The sequence below is a fragment of the Lepisma saccharinum genome, chromosome 1 (genome assembly GCF_977018435.1).
Source record: "Lepisma saccharinum chromosome 1, izLepSacc3.1, whole genome shotgun sequence".
NCBI classification, from domain to species: Eukaryota; Metazoa; Arthropoda; class Insecta; order Zygentoma; family Lepismatidae; genus Lepisma; species Lepisma saccharinum.
In genome coordinates, this window is record NC_139229.1 from 52,293,572 (window position 1) to 52,311,634 (window position 18,063).

Genomic DNA, 18,063 nt, shown 5'->3' on the forward strand with positions numbered 1-18,063 from the left:
AAATAGAGTAGCCAATTGATCCATGCATTATACATGGCACACAAAAAAAGGTGCTACAACCAGTATATATTCGGATATTACATTGGATGCACTCTTCTTAGGATTCCTTGAAATACATTTTACGTCGCTTATTTTACAGAAATAAAAAGTAATTGTGTATTACTTTCTAGACACATGCACACAAATTCAGGTGTTCTGTTCTCATTGTATTAACATAATCGGATCGAGAATAATGTGAATTGCCAGCAACAAGTTACTGTTCTCATGTCACATTAGTTATATCAATCAGTTGTCAATATACCGGTTTCGTTTACATTTACATGGGTAGCTCACTAACAGCGTTTCATCGAAGGACGCAAATATTTTACATTTAAATATATCTGCAATTCAAATTATCCGGATTTCAAATTTTGACAGCACGTATTGTCACTCTGACTTTTCAAATTTCGTGCAATTAGCCTGTAAACACACACGAAGTCGGATATGGTTCACTAGTTTCGACGGCCTCGAGAATTTATGTAAAAGGCAATAAATTGCGGATTAATGCTTCAGGTAACAAACACTTACACTGTCACTCCCATTTTCGCAAATCAATGAGAGGTTGGACACAACCCACACACAAAACCCAAACGCGCACACTGAATTTACTCCCACACGCCTCGTGCTTTTCTTTCGTTTTCCAGAAGCTGCAGGCGCGTCCTTTGTCGGTGCTTCTCTCTGGCGGCCATTACGGAAACGCAGAACCGTCTGCTAACCCGCTTTTCTAGCGGCGCCTGCTGCTGACATCTTTAGGCTCAGCTCGCAACTCTATCACCGAGGGAAGGATACCTGTAATTGGCGGCGTGTATAATTCACTAACTCGCAAAAATTAATTTTGTGGCAACGATCGGTTACGTATTTTACTCTAAGTTATATCTATTAATTGCTAATCATGTACTGTTCATGAAAATAAAGCATTTTTAAGATTATTACAGGACGAAAGAGTGCGTTTCGCTTTAATAAAACCCCCGGGAAAGTCGCTCGCTACACAGATGGGAATCGTACTCCCTTTCATTGATCAGTGCTTAGTTCGAGGGTTCCGTGTCGGAGCTGGATGCCTGACAGACATGGTTTAGTTTATCGTCTGGATTCTGCTAGTGGTTGGACCAGTGTTATTAGTGTATATATTCAAATGGATTACTCCTGTTAGAAATGGATAGTTTATCTGTGTGTATTTAGTGGATAATGTGCAGCTAGCCGATATTGCTGGTGCTCCCCCATTTTACTTCCAATGGGTTCGCTGCCCTAATCGTTTTTATATAACTTGGTAGTGAAAGAATGGGATTTGCGTTTGAGGGTGGTTGTTTTGTCGGTTAATCCGTTGAGAGAAGTATCGAGAAAAGGGATTTCTAGTGACACCCAGTGAATTGTTCATGTATCATGCGTGGGAGCTACGGGTTGTGTGATTACTTGCTAAGGCATCATCGACAAGTTGAAAGTGCATTTTTCAACAGTGGGCCTCTTCAGGAGGTCGAAAAATGTCTCGCGATCCTTATGGTGGAGGAGCAAATGTGAGTGGCGGAGGGAGTAATCGGTCACCAAGAACTGCGCGAAGGGAGCTAAGAGGGGAGTTACCAACAGTCGACCGTTCGCCCTCTCGCACCTACCCGTCCTCGTATTCGCAGCCAGGATCCGCCAGGGGGAGCCCTATTATACGAAAAGGACGACAGCACGTAAGCCGTTCGAGCAACAGTTCACCTCTGAACTTTCCAGGACACCATGCTGAGTACCCCATGTCGACTTCGTACGGAGGTGGCACTGGGGGGCATCACAGCTCGACATACTACGGCGACGATCTAGGGAGTCCTATGATGGACAGCGATCGCAGATCGGGAGCGGTCCCTGGAACCGGTCATCATAGGTCAAGAAGCACGAGTAGGTCGGCCGCGCTCGGTCGCTACCAGTCGCTGGAACGAGATCCGCACGACCGCGAGTTTATCCCGATACGTGAACCTAGGGAGAGGTCCTTGGATAGAGGCATGGATATGTCGCTCCATCGTAGGGATCGGTCCCTGGACAGGGGCATGTACCGGGATACGATGATGGAAGATGATCTGTATGCACCTAGAGACACGCACGGTATGTCTAGGTCGGCGCGTCAGTCTCCGAACCCCGACATGTCCATGAAGCACAGCATGAGGGGTACGGACGGCTACATCATGGAACTGCAACATCAGAACACGGAACTCCAAAAGGAGTTGGGCAACTTGAAGAAGGAGCTGGAGATGACAAGCCAGAAATTGGGGTCCAGCATGCACAGTATAAAGACCTTTTGGAGTCCAGAATTGAAGAAGGAACGTGCCCTCAGGAAGGAGGAATCGGCGAAGTACAGTTTGATCAACGACCAACTAAAGCTACTCAACTCGGAGAATCAGGTGAGTCCCTTTTCAATGCCTTGTTCAGTTTTTTTGGATGTGACTCGACGTTCCGCAATAGTGTTAGACAACTATGTTGATGCGGTGAGGAGACTCGAGCGGAACTCTTGACTCCAAAGATTGCTTTCGCATTGCTGATGTAGCGGAATCTGTTAATGGTTTAGCATAGTGCGGGAGCAAAAGTGTGTGTGTGCGGGTTGAAGGGGAGGACTGCCCCCTAATCGCTGCCACTGCCTGGAAGCTATCAAAGCTAGGCAAGCCCAGAAACCTGGCAACCCATTTGGTGATAATCATTTTGTTCTCCCCCCAAAATAGACACTTCAGAGGTTGGATAAGCTAAACTAACTGAATCTCTACCACTTTTTCTCACTGCATTTAGAATTGGAAGGTTAGACAGGGTATTTTATGTCTGAAAACTGCATTTTATGTAGCTGTTGCATATATTTAAGGGAAGAGTATAGGTTCGCCAATTCTTTTTTTGTTTTCCGATTGATTTTGTGAAGCAAAATTTCAAGAGGTAGCTTAACTAGAACCACACTTGGTCTGTGTTCGGATTGAAGGGATGAAACCAGATAATTTGCCCCCTCTGGTGTTTATTTCCCAGGCACCACAATTTTAAATTTGCTCCCAAGCAAGATAAACATGATTTCTCCATCTGAGAATGTTTACATTGTCTTTTTTCTTCGTTCATTGAATAATTTATCCAGGGTTTTTCTATCTAGAGGGGTGTTGTAAGACCAGTTTTAAATTTCTTTTTATTTAGTGTCGCTTTTCTTCCACGTTTGGCTATTCGCGACAATGAGGATGAGTGACAAAGATCACCCAGGCTGGGATTCGAACCCGGGACGCCTGTCATCATAGCGTGCTCCACTACGGAGATTGGCGACCTGTTTTGTGGGGGTAGATATGTAAATTTAGTGCCAAAATAGCCATACATTGAGTCTGTAAAAATTAGAGGAGGTATTGCGCAAAATTTGAAGGGGTGTTGTGCTGTATGGATAAATAAATCACTGTTGCTCTTTTTATTTCCAAGTCACATTTGTACTTCAGTGCATATCAGATCATTACTAAAATAATGCAAAAATCCAGGAAATAACTGTAAGTTACATAAAATTATACTTTTTAAAAATTGATTTGTGCTTCTAACAAACATAATTAGAAATAGTGTACTTTATTAGCATTCTTACCGTATTTAGAGGGGGGTTTCTAGGGTTCAACCCCCCCGAAAATTCTCACATGTTGGATTAATGAAAGTTCAGAAACCAAAATCTGTAACTCATTTTCAAAAATTTATTCCAAGTTTCACAGAAATACAACAAGGAGACCATGTTGAAACGATCCATCTAGAATTTTCATACATTTGGAATTCTGAAACTTGAGCAAAACAGTATTTTATCGCGGAATTGCAGCCCACCCGCGCGACACCAGCCAATTTCACTTCTCATGTCCTCTTTCCAGTATTATTCCTGGGTCAGACTGAAAATTTCCTTATGATTGTTCCAAAATTCCTTTTCAACTTTTAAATTCCCTATCCGATAAAGTTGAAAATCCCCCTTGATAGGAGTTCAAACCTCGGATCCCCGGTTTTGTAGGGCGTTACGTTCGCGATTGCGGTTACAATCCATGCACCGGGCTAAGTTTTTAAAAAGAATAACTGGTTACATAGTTTTCAAAATTCAAAAAATTAAGTTTTAAGGTCAAACAACAAAAACTTTATGACTAAAATTCCCATCTAATTTTTAAAGCTTTGTCTTGAAGGCATTTAAAATTTAATAACAAACTGTAATAATTGTGCATTTCAGTACATAGTGTATGCTGTGTGAAATGTAAAAAAAAAAAAAAAAAATTAAAGAAACTTGTGCTGGATATTCACTCATCTGCTGGACTGAGTAGACTTTCTCAAGGATATAACAGCAATAATAATAATAATAATAATTATTATTATTATTATTTTGGAATAAAATTGGTTTATATTTATGATATTTTAGTTGTTGTTATATAATTATTGTTATTATTTCTATTATTCAAATTTCTGGCGACGACCATGAGAACAATTATGAATGAATCCCCCCCAAAAAACAAAAAAATCCTGCCTACGGCCATGCGCAGTGACACAATATGAATTGTCATCTAATCGATAGGTGAAAACACTTTAAAATGTAATAAAATATGAAACAAGAATACTATGAATTTTTAACGCTAGGCATGGCCTCAGTTTGTGACCCTAAACTGTACCCACACACACACGCACACACAGTTCTTGAATTGGACATTATTAGGTGGGGAAGGGGAGGTGTTTGCTGGGAGGATGACTTAAAATGAGGGCAGCTTGAGGACCCTCTGCAACCCCCCCCCCCCCCCATTCGATCACTGCACACACAGCAGAATAAAAAGTGTCGCCTCGGCTTCGTGATATTTCGGCACTCAAATCGATGAAAGCAGGCAAAAACAAGTTGGATTGTTTCAGTTAGCTTTTCTGCCACTTTTGGCTAATCGGTAAGATGAGATGTGTGATATGATTAAATTGATGAAGGGACACTCACTACCCATGCCCAGGCCGGGATTCGAACCCGTGACACCTAGAAAGACAAGTTTGAGCTGCGTTTACTACCCAACCGCGCTATGCTCCATGGGTACTAATCAGTACATTGACATATTTTTAGCTTTACTGCTTATTCAACGAATTCCTGATGATAATTTATGTAATAAATAATTGGCATTTGAATCCGAATTCATTGTACAACATTTTATATCTGTAGCCTGCTTGGTTTCCTAAGTAGGGTCAAGTGCCCATATTTCGGATAGGTTCCTAATTTCGGATACCAAGAAATTTCCACCTTAGAACAGCAGCGGCGAAGTGCAGATAGTGCCAACTAACACGCTACTTCGTTCCAAAGTTCCACCCTTGTGCGTGACCTTGAGCAATGTCTCTTTAGTGTGTGGCTGATATTTCTGACTTTTCCGGAGTTTTGATGTAATATTTCACCATCCAAACTTAAGGCCTACAACTGGAAGTTTAGTATTTACTCACTTCTGTCTAAATTTTATATAATCTTGAGAGATTCAGCAAACATTATTACGTAGTTTCAGTCACATTATTTCAGAGGGGGAACGCACAGAATCGCCATATTGAATATGCGACGGGGTTTCCTAATTTCGGATGCTACACGGGTACCTAATTTCGACCATCCGAAATTGTGCACCCTTTCCAAATACTCATTAGTAACCCTATCCGACATTAGGCAACCTTTTTGTCAGACTAAAAATATGCATACAATTCTTTGTTTCATAAAATATACCAAGTATTTCTTATAAATGTTAATATAACTTTTAGAAACATTAATAAATATATGTTCAATGTTTATCAACACATTTATGGCTTATTTTGTTTACATTTAGGTACTGAAAATCTAACTTGAAATTAAGTATCCGAAATATGGGCACTTGACCCTAGTCAAATTTGTACTTTTATTGGTTATGGATAGGTTGTTCTACTGTCCATTGTTTTAATTTTTGACACCATTCACAGACAGACGGACAGATCGATCGAGATAATAAATATCGCTAATTTTGAGGGGGCAGAATTAAACTGGGCCTAATTTTGAGGGGGCAGAATCATCAAATGGCCTAATTTTGAGGGGGTAGAATCAAACTAGGCCTTAATTTTGAGGGACAGAATCAAACTGGGCCTAATTTTGAGAGGGGCAGAATCAAACAGGGCCTAATTTTGAGGGGGCAGGACCAAACTCAACCTAATTTTGTGGGGGCAGAATCAAATGGCCTAATTTTGAGGGGGCAGGACCAAACTCAACCTAATTTTAAAGGGGCAGAATCAAACTTGGCCTAATTTTGAGGTGGCAGAATCAAACTGGGCCTAATTTCTATGGGGCAGAATCAAACTGGGCCTAATTTCGAGGGGGTAGAATCAAACTGGGCCTAATTTTTAGGGGACAGAATCAAACTGGGCCTAATTTTGAGGGGGTAGAATAAAACCAGGGGTTTAAGTTTGGAAGAAGAAACTCGAAACGTTTTCCATCCAATAAAAACAGCGTCCAGGACTATTTGCTAAATAACTGTGACGTTTGCGAAATCACAAATATTACTCTTTTTTACTTTATTTGTCAGGTCCTCTAACTTGTAAATTTTAAAAAGCTGAAACCTTTGGGGGAGGCAAGTGCCCCCCCTCTTCCCCCCGCCAAGTTACGCCTATGTCGCTCTGTAACAGCATCTGATACTCTTTCAGTTCACGAAATTATAACTTTCTATCTGTACTGGTTTTCCAACAATCAACAGATATCGAATTGTACGATTTGAGATGAGCAGACGAATGAACGGATCAATCCCGACAATGTTCCATAATTAGAGTTTTGATACTTTATGTATCTTACGGTTTACAAAATTACGCGTAGATATTTGTATCTTTATCTCGTTCTGAGATATCGAAGGTTTAGCACATATCGATTGTTAACTTTTGAGCGAGGTACTAAAATATTTTATTTTATATCTAAGTATTAACAAAAATAAAGACTGCAAATTATGTCGTAGAATTTTAATTCACTTGAGCAAGAGCTTCTGGTTTAATGACGAATTATAAAAACATACGTGTAGCACCATCTATGATTGTTTAACTACAATAGAGAGACAAGAATATCAATATTCTTTGTATCACGTTGGGTTAGTATTAGGTAGATGTTTCTGTCCACCTAGTTTTATATTTCTATATATATGTAATAGTTTCAAGGAAATGCATTGGTTGACCAGATCGGACAAATGGATATTTCTTTCTACGCATCATTAATTCGAATGTTTTCAGAGATACTGAAGCTTAAAGAATGTGTCGAATCATATTAAATTGTTGAACACCCACAGATCGACGGGCATGGGAATCAAAATAGTTTATGTCCAGTGGCGGCGATTTCTTTTTGCCATTTTTGCCCCCCCCCCCCCCACTCTGCTAAACGTTATCTATTACTAAGGGAAAGTAAACTGTCCTTGCCCCCCTACCATAGTTTTGGCACCTTGCCCCTCTATATAGTTTTGGAATCCAATCGCCATCACTGTTTATGTCCTTTAAACTAGCACATGTGAGGACTTCCTTTATAGTTAATTTTAAATCCACATATTTGCCAGTTTCCGAGATATCGATAGGTCGCTTTTTTTTCGATTGTTGCCTTTCACGGCCAGATAGAGTTGAATTTTGTTACCCTGAGGTATTATTTGTTAGTCCATCAAATTCATTTTTGGAGCTCTTGGTTGATTGATTTAGTTTGCTTTGCTTTTCTGCCACTTTTGGCTAATCGCGAAGATAAGGATGAGTGGTGATAAGATGAATTAATGAAAGGACATTCACAAATACACAAGGAAAGGGGACAACAAGAGCCCCAGAGGATTATACTTATTAAAATCCTCTAAATATAAAACAGTGAAATTCTCTCCAGATCATTTTTAAAATTCGATCATAACTTTTGAATTATACCCTTGCATTATCTCGTGTGTTCCAATATCATTCTGCTGAATTCTGTTCCTTTGTGAATATCCATTAATGAATGTTTGTCAGATGTTCTTGGGGAATTCCATACCTGTAATTTGTCAAGTACGTACACTCGCCTGACTTAGTAGTGCAGGAATTCGCTATTTTATACATCACTTTTGTCTACGTTACAGTTTGACTGGCAGTATACTCTGTCCCAGCTAACTGTGTAGCAAGGCCGCGCATAGCGTCAGAGAAGCGAAGGAAATCGAGTGGCCAGAGCGAAGCAGTACACGCTGCTGGGAAGGCTGGTAACTGCAGTCGTATTCCCCCACTCCACGCAGTTCCGTTCCACTTACATGCTCATTGGTGGAGCCGTCTCGCGTCACTACTTGCGCAGATACTTGTTTTCGTTTGCCTGCTCCACAGTTAGCCGGGACAGAGTATATTCGATTGTCTGTGATTATACTGGCCGTGAGTCTAGACGTCAAGAGCATCAGGGCTAGTCTGCAAAGTACAATCCAGGATGTGGTACGTGGAAGGAAGGTTGACATTAACTTTGCAAAGGCCACCCTTTTTATAGCTCTTGTAGTTTCCGAGATATTGATAGTTGATACAGACGGACACAACCATCACATAACAATCTCGAAAGTAGTGCCAACTTCACATGAATGGGGCAGGTATAAAGTAAAGTAAAGTGCTCCCCTGTGCTTTGCGCCATGCCATGAAGGCTTATAGTGGGTGTGGAGTTAAGCCCCCACTTCTTTGATCACGGCCGAAGTTGGGGGTGATGTAATCAGCAGCACACCCCTGGTCGCCTTTACCCTCCAGAATTTTCCTCCAGGTACCCACTTTATACGACGCTGGGTGGGCGCCGGAGCCGTTTGAACAGGTGGATTTCCTACTGGGGATAGAACGCGGGTCTCTCGCATGGTACTCAGACGCCCTAACGACTTAGCTACCGAGTGTGGGGCTAAGATTACCATACACAATATTTTTACACGTGGATAAAAATAAGTAATAATACCCTTTCTTAAGAAATAAAGGGCGAAAGTATCTTGTCTTATCGCCTCCCCAAAGTCGTAGCCTGTATTCAAATTACTACAATGCAGTTTAAATAAGCATTGATATAGGATATAATGGATGGATGCTGGGACAGTAATTTATACTGAATTTACGAAAACAAATTTTTAAGGGGGATAAATTTGCACCAAGAGTTTTGCTCAGGGATGCCGATCGGGACTAGACCTATAGTTTTAAAGTGAGATCCGAACCATCCTACCGGTGATCGAATTCGGAACCCATTGATTACAGAGCGACAGTGTTAGCCACTATGCCGTCGGGGAGGATGTCACCAATCATTAAGTATTATTGATAAAATATATAGCGTGTTATCGTACGTGGTGGCATCATAAGGCAATTGAAGAAGTGTTTTGTAAGTATAAGGGGAAGTTTATCTTAGACACTTCGACATTTGAGGAGGCTAAGTTACATTTTACTGCCATTTAAACTCAATAAAACCTGTGGCCAGTTTGCTAATATCTACAGTTACCAAACCCTTAAAAAAATCCTTCCATATTGAGAAAATATATCACTAGAGGACTCTGCATATAGCTTGATAAGAATAGGAGGAACCCATGAGATTTTGTTATTGCTGGCATTCTTTATAACCAACAAAATTTAGTTGCATCGCAGTTACAGAAAAATTCTCAGTTGCTACAACAATTAAAGTAAAATGTAACCTTATCTCGAATAATATCATCTAGATTCAAAAGCGTTTTTATTCGTTTCACTAACATTAAGAGTGTTTCAGGAATATGGAATGGTTATTATTGGAGGCGATAAAGTGTGGATGTGTTATTTTCCACTTCCGGAGATAATTACTTTTTAACACCAATCGTGCGAGATTAAATCTAAGTTTTTCTTTATTTGGATTGTTTACTTCGCATTTCTACCTGCCTACCATAATCGAACTGATTAAACAGATATGCAAATTTCAACTGAATCGTTGAAATGATTATTTTCATCATTACATGAAAATCTTGCATGTAATAGCTGTATGCTGTTTATGGTGATTTTATTGTCGCCCCCACCCCTTCCCAAGACCTACGCCACAGATATAGGTTGTCCCCTATGTCAATATTGGGCCCATTTCATGTTTTACCCGAAATGATGTGTACCATACCCCTCCCACCCCCTTTCGGAATTTCTAGACAAAAAGAAAAGAACGTCAAATACTAAGAAAGATGCCAAATTGTAGGACTGACTACCGTGAACAGAAGACATAACGTCCCTTAACCCTCCCTTTCGAAATTCCTGAACACGCCACTGGTGAAGTATATGCAGATTAACTCGTCAAAGCATGGCAAAGAACCGACCTTTTATGTCAGAGGGTGAATCACGACAGTTGCTCATTTAACACCACCTTCCTACGTCCAACAGGATGATAAATAAACCTGTCCTGTTAGATACAGATCATTTTATGCCAGTTTCAGTATTAATCAGATAATTAGTGTCTATTAGGAAGTACCTTAAGACACTCGAACAGACACGACCGTCAGATACGAGTTGAGGCTGAATAGTGCTCGAAAGGGGGTGGGGGTGAACCCAGTTGTGGAGGGGCCAGAATTCCAATGACTTTGGTGAATCTATTGTTATACGAGAGTTACAGCAAAGTCACGGCATCTTTTCCACGATAATCCATTTCAGATAAGAAATTGTAAAATAAACAATTGGAAGGTCACGATGTATGCTAACGTTTAATGTATGAATTTTGAGCAACATAGAGACCTGTATCAGGATAGAGAAAAAGACAAAATAAGAAACATCAATCGGTCGTTACAAATCTCGTCCTGATACAGTTGCTTCTCTTCCACGCCCGAATACTGCTGCCCACCTCGCAACAGTTCGGTATGGTAGAGCATCATTTCCTAAAACTTCCACTAGCTCAGTGTGACATTCTCTCGCATTCCTTCCACGGAGATCTGCACTTTTCCCATAAAACGCTGTTCACGCCGGGTCACATTCAACCTGCACGACTGTTAAACACTTCCCATTTCCCTCAGTTCAATATGTTGGCAGACACTGCCATCTAGTGGCAGTGTCTGCATGTGACGGGGTGGGGGCTCCATTGTATATTTTAAAATTTCTTACCTGACCTGCATTATCGTGGGAAAAAATTGTTACCGTGACTTTTTCTGTAACCCTCGTATATGCATGGGGTTGCATATACCTTAAAGTCCTCCCCAAAATGCCATACTTTTGCAAATGTAAGATTTTGTAAGAAATGTAATACAATTTATTTATTATTCATGACAGAAACATATTTTGTGTTTTCTGTTCCTTTTGATACGTTGAGCAGTTTTGAGTTGAGTTGAGTTGGTGTTTTTTTATGTCCACTTTATGCACAGTAAGGCTAATTGGGACTGGACCTACAGTTTAAAGTGGGTTCCGAACCACGATGTGCGACCACCGGGAATCGAACCTGGGACTCCTTGATTACAAGGCGATACTGTCGTATCGGGGAGGCCCTGTTGAGCAGTTTTAACATGTCTCACTATAGTACAGAGGGATTAGGAAGTTAATGAACTTTAAAATTGGTTTTATTGACTAGGCCAACAATACTTCTAACGAGAACTTTGTATTTCAGCTGAAAATTCTCCTCCCCCGAGTGTGAAATGAATATTTAAAACCAGAAGGAGGGTAGTAGTAACTACGAGGGATGATCGGAAAAAAAGGTTACAAAGCATATAACTTTTGTTTTATTCACTGTAACGTAACGAAAATTTATGTGTAAATTAATAACATATTTGCCTTGTTGCGAGTTTGAGGGCTTCGGATTCTGACCATGTATACCCGAGAAGCGGACATTTAAAATGGTGACTATTCTAGAAAATTGGTCAAGAGTAGAAGTGAGGGCAGTGGTGCGGTTCCTGTGGGCCAAAAACACTACACCTGCTGACATTCATAGGCAGATTGTGGAGGTGTATGGGGAGGAGACAATCTCAAGGACGGACCAGTATTGTTAATGACTTAGCGGTAGGCCAGTACCTCAACCACTGACGTGAACTGTTCTCTTGTGGATGAGTGTATTCGTGAGGACATTACGCTCAATATCAGCTGAGCTGGGACTACCATTTGGTTGGCTGGCCACCATTATCTGACATGTGATGATGTCAAAAGAGCTGCCTCACGGTGGCTACGAGAACTTAACGCGGATTTCTGTGCAACCGGTATGGAAAACCTCATCTACCATTGTGACAAGTGCTTGAACAAAAAAGGTGATTACATCGAGGACTAGTGTTGAGTGCCCTCCATCATCAGGTGTGTTGATCTTCCAGCTATGTCTAACACATACGCCATAATAGGCTTTGTAACCTTTATTTCGATCATCCCTCGTAGAAGGGGATTGCCCATCATCTACCCACAAATACCACCCTGAATAAGCCCTATCGGAGTGTTTACAGTTTCACATTTCGAAGCTAGTGGTCGTAGAAAGGACGCAAGGACATTTCACTAATACACCATTCATGGCCATCGTCGTGAATGACCTATAGAGACAGAAGAGCGACGTAAAAAGGCCAAACACAACAAGATCGTAATACAATATCTATAAGCACAGTGGATTTAACCCGAAACCTTGAATAATAAAGTCAGTTATAATTCAAGGCCATCGCATGTGTAGGAAAAGTTAGTTTTGCATTTGTCCTTCCCTACAGCTAATGAGAAACGTATCACCCGCATCTTGTGCAAAATAATTGCCCTTGTGTGTCACTTGTGTGCCAGCCAAGGTCAAAGGAAAGGTTGCAATGAAAGGGGGGGGGGTACATAACGATTTGCAAATACCCCGTACAGTGACGAGAAAAAGTGGATTGTGCATAGAGAAATTATTTCCATTTGGATCAAGCAAATAATGCCGGCAACCCTAACACAGAACGGATTAGCGTATTGCATAACATCAAGGATATTAATGGTGGTAATCCTTTCCTGTTTCATGTGACATCTTGGTATTGACTTTGGAATACGGGGGTGTCAGTAGAGCGAATAATTTATTTGTCACCATTCTTTTTTTCTCGTTGAAGTGCCCACACAATAGAGCACCTGAAAAATAGAATGGAGTTAACAATGTTTTTCTTCTGCGCTATCTGGGAGGAAGTCTGTTCGGTCGATTATGCCAGTCACTTTAGAAGTAACTTCAGAACTAGTTGCTAGTTTATTTTAATATACTAAAATTGAGTTGATTGGTTTCTTTTGCCCCCATTAAGCAATAGAATTAACAAATATCGAATTGTCAGTGAAGTGAAGCAAAGATATGAAGCAGTAATTTAGAACATGATTTTTTTTATCAAATGCTATGCTATATTTTATATGAGAACAGTATACAGAACTGGTATGGTTGAGACTGTGAAACCAAGATCTTACGAATTCCTCTGACTGTTTTTGTACTCTGTCCCGGGAATCTCTGGAGCAGGCGAACGAAAACTGACTCGAGAGGGCTCGACCAACGAACACATGAGGAGAGAAGTGAGTTCATGGAGAGGAAAACGCGACTTCAGCTACCGGCCGTTTTCAGCAGCGAGCACCGCTGTACTCCTCCTACTCGCTTTCTCCCCTCTCTACCGTTATGCGCGGCCTTGCTCCACAGATTCCCAACACGTGTTGTTATATTTGACCCTGGTCCGCATATTGTTAAGACCAGTCCTGAACAGAACCATACGAAAGATTTCGTACTACAGTCTACCTGCGTTATTCATAAACATCTACGCATGCGCTAACTGGAAGAGTCTAGAGGTAAAATAGGGGTGACTGCTTCGAGTGGTAAGCAGATGGGGAAACAGGTTCCGTGAAAATCGTATTAATTTCGCTTCGAAAGAGTTAGTTACGAGTCGTAACATCCATCACGAACACATACATAGCGAGCGATAAACAACTGAATGCATACAAATGAACATCTGATCTGAACCCCTAACCGTGTGCTTCTACCTACTTCCCCTTTCGAATATGGACTCGTCCACTCGAGCTAGGCGTCATCTTCTGCCGTCAAACAGAATTGCGTTCACAAAAAACAGCTTTCTTGTTCATTTCTGATCAATTACAGCATGATTTTTGAAGGAGGGTGGTTTTATTTCTGACGAATCACTTTGATCCACATTGATATTTTGTTGAAATGTCATCTGACTTTCCACTTTTTGCAATATTCGTAGTTACGCCTACATTTTCTTTCCCGCTGCGCTATACTCAAAAGCTTTAATCTGAAATCCCCACAACAAGCACGTAATTAGCAGTGTTGCCACCAACCATAAATCCTATGCTTTTTATTGCCCCCCTAAAAAAGACAAATGAACATTTGAGGAAATGGTGGAATGGGGAATGATGCCCAGAGAGCTATCCTTCATTTATCATAACAGATTGCGCGCAATTGGTTTGACACTTTATGGCGTTGATGTGAACGAATTCCTTACTTTTTGTTGCCATAATTTCTACACAAGCCGCAGCTTTTTTTGCTGTAATATTTTGTCTAGTTTTATCTTTTCTTTCGCTTCAAATGCTTCATATGAATGAATGAAATTTTAAAAACTGCCGCTGTTCTGAGTTTTTTACTTCAGTAAATCAGTATCATCGCTTTTTATTGCCACGTAAAGTTAATACACTAATTAATACCTATTCATTATTATCATTGAACTCTATGAAGGAACTCGGTGGACTATAATGCCGTGACGTCACGATGATACAAGTTATGCATTGGGTTTCATTATAATAACTAGCGTCTGTAATTACTTGGACTGGTTTATTTTTCACTCAAATACTTCTTATCCTCTGAATATAATAAACTGAAATTCTCTACCGCACATTTTTAAAATTCGATCATTACTTTTGAATTATATGCTTGCATTATCCCGTGTGTTCCAATATCATTCTCCTGGATTCTGTTCCTTTGTCAAGATCCATCAATGAATGTTTATCAGATGTTCTTGAAATACAATCAACGATTTTAGTAATACTGTAAAATTTATACAGTTCAATTTGAAGCACTCATGCTAAAGTTTTGTTAAATTAATTAGAAAAGTTTTCATTTTCACTAAGAAGATTTAAAGCCTCATTACAGGAAGTAAAACTCTACTTAAAAACAATGAAATAATGTCGGTTGAACTGTAAATTGGACAAAGATGATGTATTAAATAGCGTATTGCGGCACTGTCAGGCGAGTGTACGTACTTGACAAATTACAGGCAAGCAATTTGCCTAAGGTCTAATTAAGCGACTGGTTTCGTAGCTGCATTATCTCCAAGTGGCATTCACGTGATTCTATGTAAATATATGTGTCTGTGTTCACTGAGCGTGTAAACACTGGGTTTAGCTGCTCTGCATTCCAGTGTGTACAATGTTCATGGGTTTAATTCTGTCTTGACTTCAGTTGGCAGACTAAATTGGCTCTTTATGTTGTGTTGTGTTTACAGTATGTTTGTCTATCCATAAAATATGGCCAGTTTGAATATGAGGTAGACTTATCAGTTATTGCTTTGTTGATTGATTGATTTGGTGTTTTAAGTCCACTTTATGCACAGTATGGCTAATTGGGACTGGACCTACAGCTTAAAGTGGGATCCGAACCACTATGAGCCTCCACCGGGTATCGAACCCGGGAGCCCTTGATTACAAGGCGACGACGCTTCCACTGCGCCATCGGGGAGGCTCACTTTGTTGTAGGATCTGGAGATGATAAAGCGCGACATCAAGGTTGATCCTATGGGGAACGGGAAAGGGGGCACATCCCCATTTATCAAGGAATCCCAAGATCATACATGTGTTGCTAAAAAAAGTCAATATATTCAATGTTTTTAATGCTTTACTCTTGAAAGATTAGCCGATTACTTAAGTCTGTATTTGTAGTATGGTTATTTTACACAGCTTTTCTACATTTGTATGTTAATCGCGAAGCAACGACGGCGCCAATGATGGGCCAGAGTGGGACATCCCCCCTCCAAAATACACTGGTCCTCCCTGTCAAAATGTAATACAAAAAAAAAAAATCGTGATAAAAATAAGATGAAATCGTATACAGGTAATTACACTAGGGAACATGATTTTTGCCCCCGTGAAAGTAATGACTGTTTCTAATGTGTTTTGTAGTGTAGTAAGCGAAACTAATCCTCAAAATTCTCCTACACGCAAAAATGTTTCATAATGTCAATTTTTAATAAAATAAAATTTAAGGTATAAGGTAGCCTATACGAACATTGGAAAACAAGGCTAGATGTTTACCTGGAAAAGAAAGGGAAAGAATTACTTCATTCGAAAAGTTGTTATGTAAATGTATATATAAGAGACCGGAACACCACATCGAGGAACTACCAGTTCCAAAACCCCCACGTACATGGGTTGTGCAAACGCCAGATGAAGATACCGCAGACGAGCCGTCAACATCAATTGACGTCTTGTGACGAACAAGATGATGGTGTGCACCTCATTATGCATGATGAGCTAAGTGATCTTATACCCGATTTGAATTTGGGAAAAAAAGAAGCAGAGATTCTTGGCTCAAGGCTTCAGCAGTGGAAACTCCTTGCGAAAGACACAAAAATTTCCATTTATCGAAACAGTCACGAACAGTTTTCCAAGTATTTCACAATGAAAGACAATGTGTGCTTCTGTGTAGATATCGTTTCCTTAATGAATGAGTTCGGTGTTCGACATTCAGTACCCGATTGGAGACTGTTCACAGACTCCTCAAAATTAAGTATGAAAGCTGTATTGCTGCATAATGGCAATGTTTTACCATCAATTCCTTTATTCCATGCTCTAAATACGAAGGAAACATACGAAACAATGCCTGCTTTGTTAGCAGCTGTAAATTATAATAAATATGAATGGGAAATCTGTGCTGATCTCAAGGGAAATCTGTGCTGATCTCAAGGTTCCTTGCTCACAGGATTACAGGGAGGTTTTACGAAACATTGCTGCTTTTTGTGCCTGTGGGACAGTCGCGAAACAAGTCGTCATTTTGTAGTTAAAGATTGGGGAATGAGGGATGAATACCAAATTGGAGATAAAATATGTAATATGTGGCGCTTGTTGATCCAAAGAAGATTCTTCTCCCACCACTACATATTAAATTAGGATTGATGAAGAACTTCGTGAAAGCCTTGAATAAAGATGGCAGTGGATTTCGTTACCTCCAAGACCTTTTCTCGAACTAGACAACAAGCAAAATTGAAGGAAAGTATTTTTGTGGGACCACAAATTAGAAAACTCCTGAAAGACAATTTTTTTAATCAAAGCTCCAAGACGTCGAGCTGGCAGCGTGGCGTTTCTTCAAAGCTGTGGTGAATGGATTCTTGGGAAACAAAAAAAAGACGAGAACTATGAATTTCTAGTTTCAGAGCTACTGAGGTGCTACAAAGACATGGGTTGCCGAATGTCTTTAAAAATTCATCTTCTACATTCTGATCTTGAATATCTTGAATATTTTCCAAAGAAGTTAGGTGATGTAAGAGATAAACAGGGGAAAAGGTTCCATCAGGACATTTCTGACTTGGAACGTCGTTACCAAGGACGATGGAACCCAGTCATGGATTACTGTTGGAATACGAAGCGAGAAAGTAGCACTGAATATAAGAGACGTTCATTGAAAGGTAGCCATTTTTTACCTATTCTCAAGTAAACGTACGCTTTTGTATTGTTCAAATTTCCTTATCTGTAGCAAGCTAATTACTTTTGACTAGTGGTTGATTACTAATTTCCTTATAAAATGATACTTTATATTATTTACATGCACTTACATGACGTGCAATTCATGGCTCTGTACATTTATTACGCATGTTTCCATGTATACTGAAATCTACCTGTAAAAATAAAATCTTGCGTGTTAGAGCATTTTTTTTGTTATTTTTGAATTCAGCACACTTGTTTCCATAAGAGGCAACTTATTTCGCTTTGGAGGCAAAAAAAAAAAATATTTCATTTGTTCCCTAGTGTTATTGATAGAATGGAAACCTTGCATGTGTCATGTTATAACAATGTGAACTATCAAAACACTTTTATTTGAAATTGTGGCCCACTTAAAAAAACTTCGACAGCCATCCAATGGCCTAACTCCACTCCTTCCCCTCCACACACACATACACACACAATATGGAGTCTCCATTGTTGCGAAAACAAACTTTTGGTAAATTTTGTAAT

General features: G+C 40.0%; 2 protein-coding genes across 10 annotated transcripts in view; one reads left to right on the forward strand and one right to left on the reverse strand.

Moving 5' to 3' along the window:
* The window catches only part of MED20 (Mediator complex subunit 20), a 536,245-nt gene extending 535,541 nt beyond the window's left edge, over positions 1-704 (reverse strand). For both annotated transcript variants that reach the window (XM_083131729.1, XM_083131721.1), the window contains exon 1: positions 568-704. In XM_083131729.1, the coding sequence (XP_082987855.1) occupies positions 568-581 (14 nt within the window). In that variant the 5' untranslated portion in view covers positions 582-704. The remainder of the gene's footprint in view (positions 1-567) is intronic.
* A 302-nt stretch (positions 705-1,006) lies between these two features.
* brp (ELKS/RAB6-interacting/CAST family member bruchpilot) overlaps positions 1,007-18,063 on the forward strand; it is a 681,904-nt gene continuing 664,847 nt past the window's right edge. For 3 of the 8 annotated variants that reach the window (XM_083131781.1, XM_083131785.1, XM_083131775.1), the window contains exon 1: positions 1,007-2,414. In XM_083131781.1, the coding sequence (XP_082987907.1) occupies positions 1,518-2,414 (897 nt within the window). In that variant the 5' untranslated portion in view covers positions 1,007-1,517. The remainder of the gene's footprint in view (positions 2,415-18,063) is intronic. The other 5 variants (XM_083131754.1, XM_083131737.1, XM_083131761.1 and 2 more) reach the window with 3 other exon arrangements.